General features: G+C 41.4%; 1 protein-coding gene across 1 annotated transcript; it reads right to left on the reverse strand.

Annotated features, from left to right (window-relative positions):
* Positions 1-2,834: 2,834 nt before the first annotated feature.
* On the reverse strand, positions 2,835-11,506 carry TASL (TLR adaptor interacting with endolysosomal SLC15A4). The gene is made up of 2 exons (XM_071750289.1): positions 10,981-11,506; positions 2,835-3,740 (listed from the first exon to the last, which is right to left on the reverse strand). Exon 2 carries the CDS (start codon positions 3,737-3,739, stop codon positions 2,861-2,863), a length of 879 nt encoding a protein of 292 aa, XP_071606390.1. The 5' UTR covers position 3,740; positions 10,981-11,506; the 3' UTR covers positions 2,835-2,860.
* Positions 11,507-12,098: the final 592 nt, after the last annotated feature.

A 12,098-nucleotide genomic window follows, 5' to 3' on the forward strand; every position in this document is an offset into this window, starting at 1 on the left:
TGCCTGCAGGTCTCAGTTACAGCCCTGCCAGCTGGAGGGGAAACCAAGATGTGGATTTCTGAGTAACAGATGATAAAGTGCTGTTCTGTTTGCACAGGATGTGGTCTGTGGACTGGGTAGAGTTGACTGTAAGAATCAATTATGCTCTCTCCTCAAGGTGCCAGCTCTTTCAGCAAAGGTACTGATTTACGCATTCAGCTATGGAAGTTGCTTTCTGCTACACCTTCTGCTATTGGAACTCAGTGATGTGCATGTCAATAGGCATGAACAAAACCCCCATGTTGTGAAAAGCCTGGACCTGTAGAACATAAAAACTACTCTAGTTCCTCCCATTAGCTGCCTTGTGCAAGCCATTTTCATAGGTTCTAGTGCATACTTTTCTTCTGGGGGAGTTTCAAGAGATTTGAGAGATCTGTTGGCAACAGATTTTGCCTCCAGAACACACACGTGTGCTCATGCATTACCATAAATTTTTTTCCTATTTTTAAGTTATACTGATCACAGTCTAGACTCATGCCAGAAATTATCTCTTGAGTAGCTAAATAGCAGTTTTTGGGTAGGCTGCTATGAAAACATATGTAGAGTCTCCAGATTCTAGGACATTAAAGGTGGCAGCCTTTTTATTGGATACAAGCAGGAAAATGTACTGGGCTATCCCACTAATCTCTGGAAAGACAGCAGCAATAGAATAAATGGACATGTTTACTATTTCAGATTTGTTTTTGAAATATACATAAATGCATGCTTTACTTATAAAAGAGAAATGAAAAAGCATCATTTTGGCAAAGGCCAAAATGATAGCGTGGAATCAAAATTGTGGGAACATTTTACCAATATTTATTATAAATTAGTATTTATATTATACCAATTGTAAGAGCCTGATCTCACTGATTTGAATTTGTCTCAGAAAGAATAATTTTAAAGTGAATAGCCCTGGCTAGGGTGGAGGACCTGGCCTGGCCAGAACTGAGCAGGGGGTGACACCAGGAAAGAGATAAGAACTACTGGGTGGAGACTTCTCCCCTTTTCTGAGGGCCTTCAATGCTGGGATGTCCCTCTGGGCACGATTACCCTGGCCAGGGTGGAGGAAGCACCTTGGTTGTACTGATGCTGATGGACCTGGCTGAGGGGGCTGGGACAGAGTGGGGAGTGGTGCCTGTAAGGAGATGAGAACTGATGGGTGGGTGGGGGGCTGCACCCCTCTGCGGGAGCTCCCCCCCTTCATCCAGGCAGCCTGTCTGCAATGGCTCTGATGCCAATACCCCTGCTGCTGTGCCAGCTGACTGACTGCTGCCCCTTGGGAACAAAAGGCACTCAGGGGTATATGTGGGGCTGTCCAGGCTGTGGCTGTTTGGTCGTCTCTTGACCCAGCCCCGTCTGCATCGGGCCCTGCCCAGGATCAGCGACAACTTGAAGAAACTCGATGGGCAGCTGGGCCCCTGAAGGTGACTCTCTCTTCATTCTTTCTTCCCACTTTCTTACCCTTTCCTCTCCTATTTCTCTCACTTCTCTCTCTCTCTCTTTCTCTCTCTCTCTCTCTCTTTTACCCTCTTCTCTTTTACCTGGCTCTATAATTTTGCCTGTGTCAATTGTCAAATAAAGTCTGCTTGCACCCAACCCATCTACAGTTGGACTTTGTTTCATGGATCCAAAACAAAAATAAATTTTAATGTTTCCTCAGACTGTGACACCAATGTTTAAGAACTCAACCAATGACTGACAATATTAATCATTATACAGACTCAAGTAGGTGGGCATCCTTCCCACAAAACTACTACTTAAGACTTAATGAAATTTTACAAAAAAGGACCTTCCTATTAGAAATACTTTGGATTCAAATTACCTTGACCTATAATACACAGCGATGATCCTAACATAAGTTGTTAACCATGCTAACCAAGTGATCTGTTTCAGCTTTCCTTCTGCATTCAAATTAACTGTTTGAATTAATGAAATTGGCTCTGGATTAACCTTTGTTTTTCAATATGCAGTTCTCTTAACAAAGCTGAATTCTTCTTCCTCTTCTCCCTTTATTATCATCAATGTCCCTACATGACCACACCACAGCTGCAGGTCAGTGAGCAGCTGGAAAAGTGGTGTCTGTCTGTCATCACAGCTCACCAACAACCAACAAAATAGTTTGCTTCAGTGCAAACCACACAGGTAAACACACACACTCCTACTGATGAAGTCTGTTTAGAAACAGAGTTTGTGCTTCACAAAGAGAGCTGGTAACTTGAACAGGACGACACCACTTAAATTATTATGGTTAGTATAAAAGGAGCCCTTATGTATCCATCTCTTATTATGTTTAAGAACAAATTATAAAAACTTCTGAGAGGGATGTCATAAGTAGAGCCTTTTGGGTCAAGGAGATGAACTAGTTAACATCCTAAATTCTGTTTTTCTGTCTCTCCACCACCCCTGTGCTGTGTTGCTGTCTAAGTGCTATGCTGTGTTGCATAGGTGTGTTTGCTTCACACAGGCCCAGGGCAGGAGGGCAGAATCCAGAGGAAAACTGATATGAGATGTCAACCATGTGATGAAGAATACAAACACCTGAACACCTGGAAGAGGATCATATGCTTTTAGTAATTTTTTCTACAAACCTATTTTAATGTCTGAGGCTCACTAAAAAAAACCTTTAGGGAAAAACTTTAAGAAAAAAAAATCAATAAATTATCTGGCCCACAATGGGGGCTGCACAGTACATACATTTTTACTTATTTAATATTAGTGGAAGGTTTCATTTAAGTGGCAGATGGCAAATACATTTTTATGAAGCAGAAAAAAATGTCTTAAAAAATTAAAAATTGATAACGTTGAACATAAAATCCTTTTAATGGAAGACATTCAAATACTATGCATTAGTGTGGCTATACTGGGAAATATGCAGACTGGGTGTGCTAATTTCCGAAGATATTTTTTCACTGGCGATCCGTAAGAAGCGGCTAATGACGATGTCTTTGGCCTTGGTGGCCTCCATGTTCCTCTCCCGTGATATCTGCACGCTGATTTGATCCACGTTAGTCATGATGAGCTCCGAGGCCAGGATCTGAGTAGGGGATGCCCTGTTTGCTGTGCTGTCCATGATGTACTGCTTATAGAGCTCCACCAACTTCTGTTCCAGGTAGTCATTTAGGGCCGAGTCCGAGAGGGGCTGCTGGTGGGGCACTAAGCTGGCCAACCTCCAGCATGAGGAGTAGCCCTGGGCGGGCTTGCGGCTGCTGTCACTGGGGGGGGGCACCCTCATGGACTCCATGGGGGGAGGAATCTCCGAGGACTCCAAGAAGGGGCCTATGCCGCTGTCACAGGTGAAATCCGTCGCGACTGAGCTAATCGGCATCACGTAGTCCCCGGCTATGAGCAAGTCATTGTAGTTCTTGCAAATGCTCTTGCAGGAAGATGGAACCAGGTAGGTGTCTTTTCTTGCTAGCCCATCGCAGGCCTGCGTGGCCGGGGATGGCTGCCCCGAGCCCACAAGGTGCTGCGTAGTCTGTAGGGGATTTTCCTTCTGTCTTCTGCTCTGCTTGCTGCCTCGAGAGCAGGCTGAGGAAATGCACTTGCCAGCAGATCTGCATCTCTGAAGGAGGCTTTTTCCTTGTGCTTCTTCCACGGAAGAGTAATTAATGGACCTCATTTCACACACCACTTCCTCACCCGAACTCCTGCTGTAGAGCTCAGGGTCCGGGTCTTCACGGAGGTAGGCAATTCCATAAAGGTAACCTTCTGACAGCATCCTTCACCAGAGGAAAGGAACCACCAGCAGACAGAAAACAAAATAAGTAAAAAAACCCAGAACCATTAGTTCATTACCAGCTCATTGAGTGGAGATTACACTCACAATTCTGTTACTGGCCACGGAGGGATGTTTCTGATTTGGACATGAACAAGTGTGTCTCTGTTTTTTTAGAGGGCTTGAGTCAATGAATGAAGCTACTCTCCCTGTTGTGCTGTTAACTCAATCACATCAAACCATATTCTTTATAACACAACCTACAGCATGGCAAATACATCCAAAAACAAGGGAATTGGAAAGAGAGAAACAAGAAGTGTTTTTTTGTGTTATTAGTTGCTTTAATAGCATATACTTAAATATGTATACTTTTGCCCTCAATTTCAGTAAGTAGCCTAAGGGGTTTCCCTTTTTTTTCTCATATGCTTTGAATCAACTTTTGGTGTGTATGGTTTGTCAGCTGCTTCTGAACTATGTTGATCTGAGACTCATACTGAGAGTATCACCTCTTCTGTTTCAGACTAATCAATGACAGTAGGTATGGTTCCATTTTCATTTAAAAAATCTCAGATCACTAAATTAGCACTTTGCACTTCTGCATGGCAAGCAAGATGGAATTAATTATCTTTAACTTTTAAACATGAAAATATCAGTGGCAAAAGTGAGGCTTTCTGGAGACATGATTCATCTGTCCCATGTTAAGCAAAATGAGATTAATTGTGCCCTAGATTTGCTTATCACTCTCCAGATGCTATAAGAAGATCTTAAAATAACTACCCTGGATGTAGAAACATGCAGTGAACTTATGAAGAGACATATTTCAGTGCACTTCATAGGAAGCTGCACATTTCAGAAGTACTCTGGTTTCTCCACTCCTGGATCAGTCATGAGTACCAGCAGATCTGAAATAAGTTTCCATTGCATTTCTACAGAGTCAAATTCAGGTTCCCACTATCACTCTCTCCGCTGTCTGAACAGACAGCTCAGTCTCAAAATCTGTGTAGATATGTTGGTTATGAAAGGCAGGACTCAGTAGAAAGGACACACATGCATTGGTTTCAAACTGGAAGAGGGCAGATTAGGATTACACGTTGAGGAGGAAATCCTTTAGTGTGGGGGTGGTGAGACACTGGATCAAGTTTCCTAGGAATGTTGGGGCTGACCCCTGTCTGGAACTTGATGGGACTTTGAGGAATCAGGTCTAGTGGGAGGTATCCCTGCCCATGGCAGAGGGATTGGAACTAGGTGATCTTTGAGGTCCCTTCCATGGCCCAAACCATTCTATGACTCTATGGTCTGCATATCAGTAAATGGTCTGCCCAAATTCTAGGAGCTCCACTACTAAATAATTGTTCTGAAGTCCATCTCTGTTTCTTTTTTTCTGTAACAGATGTCAAGGAGATACCGATGGGGAGATTCTGTGGTCCAGAAAAGGAAATTAAATCTTAAGCTAAAATAAATTAAAATGTTTGCGTTTTTTTTAATTATGACTTCTATAGTACAAAATATGTGACAGAGGAACAAATAACTTGTCTTTGTTTTAATAGTGAGCACTGTTTTTCATTCACTATTTAATCCACTTATATAATTTCAATCCTTGACAGAGACTGTCTCTGCAGATATGAACATATGTCCCAGTTATTTGACTGTTTGCCTGTCTATTTCAAAACACCCACTGTGAGGGAGCACTAGAACAGGAACATCTCAGAAACTGTGAATGGGGAAGTGGCAGCTCCCTGGCACATACCACCCTACCCCATGCTGCTCTCGAATGCTTGACTTAGCTTTTCCAAGACTGAAAGGACCCTCATTTCTTACTGAACTATTTCATGTCTCAAAGTTGCTAGTGCAAAATGTTTCATTAATAATAAATGTTGGCTAAATCCTGGATGTAGACTTTAAGCAGATGTTAGTTAGGAAGGAGACAGAGTGAGGAAAGACTGTCCGCAGGGAGGGGCAAAGATCACTATAACATTTTGAAGAAGGTTGGAGGGAAAACAAACTTTCTTCAGAAGGAAATTTTCTGGAAATCAAATATTTGCTTTGATGACCCTAGATCGTCTTTGCTGCTGCCAGTTCTGTGAGATTTCCCAAAGTCAGGTAATTGTTAATGAAAAGAGATGATTTTACACAAGAGGGGAAAAATTTATGTTTGGTGCTTGGAATTCCTTATGCTGTGCTGCTGTTGTCTTGCTCTAGGTTTTATCTGTGGCTAAGGTGCCACCACAGAAATCTTAGCTACATGCTACTTACTTAGGTTATCAACTCACTCACCTCTCTCTTCTGCTTCTCTTCCTTTCTTTTGCAGTGCAAAGGCTGTTCCCTTCCCTCTGTCATTCATGGCCCAGATGTCTATATTGCAAACTCACCTCAAACTCTGGTGAGCATGAATCTGTAATGTTTATACGTTTATTCCTATGGCTATTTTTAATATGAAATTCTGAGAAATGAGTGGAAATATAACTTATTGCCTGTTCACTGTTCAACCAACACAAAGCCAGTTGTATTCAGGTAGCATGTGACACTTCTGTCTTTCCTACTACCCAGATGTGTGTTTTTTTCTGCCATAAGGTGATACATTAGGGAAATGAAACCGATGGTTTCATTTCTTCACACTGCATTCTGCTATACTTATTTTAAGAGATTTAGAGTACTGTGTCTGAGAAAGGAGTAGAAACAAAAGAACTGGCAAATTCAAAAAGAAAGATAAGGCTCCCATCATGCTCAGGAGTTGTGTGTTTTGCTGAAGGAATTACAAGCTTCCCCTCCAAAGTTGGCAAGGGCTGTCACACTATACCTGACCATTCCCAGATCTGCAAAGAAATCTGATTGAAGTCTTGACAGGCAGTGTTGAGAGCCTGAATGCAAAAGAGAGGTGCATATATCCCCAGTCCTAGTACTTAATATAATGTGTAACCCTGACAAGTTGTTATTCCATCACTACCAATGGTCATGCAATAGGGTCACCTTTAATTCTTTTATTTTCCATCTGACAAGGATGATAGTTTTCATTATTCTTCTTCCTCATGCTCCTTCTCTTAACCCTCCTTTCATGACAGAGACCCACATATACACCAGGGTTCCAATTACACAGGGATTATATCTTATGTCTTTCAATGTAGGGGTTTCATGCTCCTTAAATTCAGATTTCAGTTCCCTCTTCCTGGAAATAACTGCATGACTTTCATTATACAGCCCCTTATACAACAAGAAAAACAGCCCCTCTTACAATTTTGATCTGATTGCATTTTTCATGTGAGGTGAACAAAGAGATTTTTCTTTGTGTGGATACCATCCTGGCAAGGGGAGCTGACTACATGCTAAGTTGAGCAGAGAGGGAGTGAGAATACTGTCTGGTTTCTACTGTTTTTTCTATCTGACACAGTCTTCATTACTGTCAAATTATCTTTAAAATTCATATGTCTTGCCTGGGGTTTTCGTTCAGTTTTTCAGAAGAAGAAAAGCCTAAAGGCAGGATGAAAGTTTAAATCCATGTGGAGAATGCAGTGCTATTGCCAGTATTTTCTGAGTGGCAGCAAATTTGCTGGGTTGTAAAGCCTGGAGATGGTGCCAATGTTTGCATAAAGACCTCACATTACAGTCTGGGAGCAGGCAAACAGAATGGGAGTTCTTGGCTCAGGATAAGCAAAATGCTTAAGGAAAGCTTAAGAAGCATACTCAAAGAGATATGATAAATTGTGTCCTATTTAAAACCAGAGCAAGACAAAAGGTTGCTAGGGAGAGAACACGGTGCCAGCTGTAATCAGAACTCAGTGGGAAAGGGACATTCTTTCACATTGCAAAAGGAAGGGGCAAAACCTCATAGAAGAGACAAGCTTGTTTTGAATATGCCTGGACTTCAGATCCCTGTGCAAGTCTCTGAATGACACTAAAGTTTTACTGCTGGTTGTTGGAGTTCAGGTTTTATCACAGGTTATACCTGAAGTTCTTTCTGACTGATGAGATAGGACCCCACATGACAAAGTTTCTCTGTGTCAGAGGAACCTAAGTCCTGCGGACTTATCTCTAGGATTTTTTTTTCCCATTTTAAGAGACACTTTTCCAGGCTGTGAAGATACAGACAAATCCCTTCAGTGAGGTCTGGGATCTACTTTGGCATCCTTGAGATGCAGGACATGCAGGCAAGAGATCACTTGAAAAGCAGGGTAGGCTGGGGAGTGAGCCTGCGTATGCTACAGGAGCCATACCTCACCTTCCAGTGGTGCTGGTGTGAAACAGCTCCCAGGAAGCCTCAGTGCAGCCAGCACAGAGAAATCGGGAGAGCAAAGCAGTAGTATAATGAGCTGTGCATATGGATGAGTATATATATGCCTGAAACCCACAGATCTTTGGTATCTGAACCCTACTTGACAAATGATGTCTCCAGTGCTGAGGGTGGGCTTGAGTAAGGGCAATGGTGATGTAGACACTAAACCGCATGGTGAAGTAGATGGACCAGAAAGAAAAACCATCTACAGAGAGACCTGGACAGGCTAGAAAAGTGGGCTAGCAATAGCAGTACAAAATCTAAGAAAGACAAGTGCAAGGTCCTACACCTGGGACAACAGAACCAAAGAGCCCAGTATAGGCAAGCATCTGTGTGTCCAGGGATCAGCCTTGCTGAAAGGGACCTGGAGACCCTGGTGGATGACAGACTTAGCATGAGTCAGCAGTGCACCACTGCACCAGTGAAGACAAGTCAGGCCCTGGACTGCATCCATAGAAGCACTACTAGCAGATACAGAACATGATAATCTCACTGTACTTAGCACTTGTCAGGCCTCATCAGGAGTACTCTGTCCAATTCTGGTACCCACAATTCAAGAAGGATGCAGACAGACTGGAGAGAGTCCAATGAAGGGCTATAAAGATAATAAAAGGGCTAGAGAACCTGCCCTGTGAGGAAAGATTGAAGGAATTAGGACTCTTCTCCCTGGAGAAAAGAAAGAGGTGCAGGGGGACATCACCACAAATTTTCCATTACTTAAAGGACAGCTACAAAAAAGACTGAGGCTCCATCTTCACAAGGAGCCACAGGGGAGATTACAAGGGGCAGTGGGCACAAGTTGCACTGGGAGAGGTTTCATCTCAATATAGGAAAGAAAAATTTTACAGTGAGATCAAGCAACAACTGGAACAACCTCCCCAGGGACATGGTGGAGGTTTTCAAGATGCAGTGGGACAGGGTGCTAGATAATCTCATTCAGGCTCCCTTTCCCATGAAAGGTTGGAACAGATGATCTTTCGAGGTCTCTTCCAATCTGGGTTGTTCTATGACTCTGTGATTCTATGGTAACAGTGGCTGCTGTGCGAGGCAGAAAGAAAACTAGTTAAGAGGTTCTTTTTTCAAGCACCTGAATGCCACCAACAAAGCATGTGTAACTTCCTCTCATTGCTGCTGCTGCTCTGGAAGACCTGGGACCTGTGGGAACTGTGTCATGAGGCTCTTTCAGCAGAGTTCACAAAATAAACCCTTCTTGTGCCCTCCACACATCTCTCCTAGCGGTGATCTTTTGGTCTTCCCATGGAAGTACATAAGCCCTGCTCATCTTCTTTATTCACATGTGATTCACAGGTCAAGAGATGCAGGAAAGCTAGGAGTACCTTCCCGACAGGGGAAGTATGAACTCCTCTTGGGGCAATGAGGAGAGAAGGTTTGAGAAGATAACAACTCTGTATTTCAAGAGTATAAAGGATTCTCCATGGAGGATAGGCTGAAGAAAGAAGAGACGAGGGACATCTCCTTCTCCAAGAACAAAATATACTTTGTATGTGTAGTGTAATGTTGAATGTTCTTGTTATGCATGTCTACCCATTTTTATACATGCTAAATGGATGGCAGAGAACTTCAGAGGCAGTTGGCCTCTTTTGTTTAGATAAAAGTACATTTTAAACCTGTTTAAGCACTGTTGTATCTTTCAGTAGAGTTTAGGGAGACACACAAAAATACAATGAAAACTATTATGTGGGTAAATACATCTTCCTGAGCTCTCAATCAGTTCCCACCCAAGTCTGTTTTACTAGTTCAAGTTCCTTGAAACTTCATATAGAGCAAGTCTGGTTCATAATTTTCCACATTTTTCATAATTACCTATACCCACATAAAGTTGTTTTAGAACGCTCTCAATCTGGTTTGAAAACATTTTACATCCCATATCCACACCTGTGAGAACAACATAAATTGTGAGGCAGGAAAGGGGAGAGCTCCACATTTATAAGGATGACTTGACTACACAATATTTCTACAGTGTGCTTTATATATTTCTGGAGTGAAAATAATTTGATGTTTCTGGATTTCTGTGTTTATTTTGATGAGTCTAGTTGTGACTGAACTCTTTGGACTGAAATATTTTGTATCTAAGCAGTTAAAGAGGCATAACTTCACGTGAACTTTTACAGAAAAGAATGTACTTTCTATAAGTGGAAAGAATAAATGGTAAAGCAAGAAAGACAGAAAAGGCTGTAGGGGTTTCCCAGTAGGAGTGAGGGAAATGGTGCACAAATGAGCATTGAAAAATTAGTCACATCTGCTGTACAGTACAAAAAAGAGGGGGAGGGGGGTACATGCTGTGTGCACACACCCAAGCTGTGAGTTTGAAGCAAACCAGGAAATTCTCTGTGAACCGGGAAAATGTGATGATAAAGCTTCTTTATTTATACTTTCTAATATCCTTTTTTTTTTTTTCCAGAGACGTCTCAGGTTTTTTCCTATTATTTTATTAATATGATGGACATGTTTATGTATTATGCTGTCTATTTTTATTTCTAATCTACAAATAGAGTACAGCACTTTGCAGACAATATTTAGATAGTGCACTACTAACGTGCTCAGAAAGCTCAATAAAAATGCAATAATTGGGATAAAAGAAACACACCTGGTAAGACTTCCCTTAAAACTATTCTGAAAGCATTTTTAGTATAATTTTATGAAAGACTTTAGCAGTATCAGAAGAACTTTTTCTTTTTTTTTTTTTTCATTTTGAAGTTGCATTGCAATCATGAGCAGTCTCAGCCCTGAAGATAGCACTTTTGAAACGTTCTCATTATTTCTTAAGGTAACAAACTGTATGTGTACAGTAACTGAGACTCTGCAAAAATGCATTCAAAAGAAAGAGAGTACATCTTCATTTTACCAGCTACCAGCTGTGATCACACACATGCAGAATCCACTGCCAAGCCATTTTGAGAAGCGAGAGCAACATTTTCACACATTTATATAGCATGTAATATATTTTAGTTCTTACCTTCAAAGATACAGCAGCTGACAAGGTACAGAAAAATTGTTGTCTTCTAACCAGTTTAAATCTTCTTGTGAGCCTGTTCTACCCCAAAATTCAATGTTCTGTTTTTATTTCCTTTTTAAATAGTTCTAAGATGACAAGGGTTTCATTTCTGTGACACAGAAGTATAGAAAGGAAGTCCCTTAGGAGATGAAGGGGTTTTACAAATGACTGAACTGCAGCATGCTGAATTTGCTTCCTCTTTTGTGTCCAAATGAAACTTTGTTGTGAAACTGAGTGCTTTTAAAATATCTGATTGCAACATGCCCAGTCGAGGAAGATGGACTTCTCTTTATTACCTGTTCTACAAAAACCAAAACAAAACAAAAACCAAAACCTGGTGATTTGAAAAGCCAGAACATTCTTAGAGAAACTGCTCATTTGTTGGCAACTGACAGTTGTTGCAAGAGAGAGAACTCTCCAAGAATGAAATATACTTTGCATGTTGAATGAAATGTTGCATTTCATGGTTGTATGAAATGATGAATGTTCAAGTATCTACCCATTTTTAAACAACTACCAATCGTTCTCTTTTTAACTGACAGAGTAAGACATCTAGACATGTCAAGTTTGTCATGCCAAATAGGTAGGAAAAGTGAGATGCCAAAGAAGAAATGCATTTTACAGCATGTACTACTTAGATGTCTACAGACCCCCGTACCTCTTGGTTTCCCCCAAACAGCACAGATCACCTGGTTTATCAGGCTCGGACTGCTATCTGCAAAATCTGTCATGAGGAAAGTAGGATTCTAGGTGCACTCAGTACCTCAGTGCCTTCCATACCTGGGCTGGCAGCTTGTCTTAGCGGGGGCAAACATGAAATTACCTTGGGCAAGTGGCAGTTCACCATCCAAGCTTGAGGTGTATGGATAGTGAATATGGCTTTGAGATTGGTGTTGGAGTATTCCTTAAAGGACAGAAGACAAATTCTCTTTGAAGGATGCAACAGGATGTTGAAATCGAAATCAATCCCAACAGGATGTACAGAATTTGCTTAAAAGGCATCAAGAAATCCATACACTGCAAATATAAGATTTTATTTTTCTCAATGTATTATAACTTCTTTATTGAGGACTTTTTTT

This window comes from Heliangelus exortis, chromosome 1 (genome assembly GCF_036169615.1).
Source record: "Heliangelus exortis chromosome 1, bHelExo1.hap1, whole genome shotgun sequence".
Lineage (NCBI taxonomy): Eukaryota > Metazoa > Chordata > Aves > Apodiformes > Trochilidae > Heliangelus > Heliangelus exortis.

Excerpts from the sequence above, each read along its gene's own strand:
- TASL (XM_071750289.1), bottom strand. The coding sequence starts at position 3,739 with ATGCTGTCAGAAGGTTACCTTTATGGAATTGCCTACCTCCGTGAAGAC.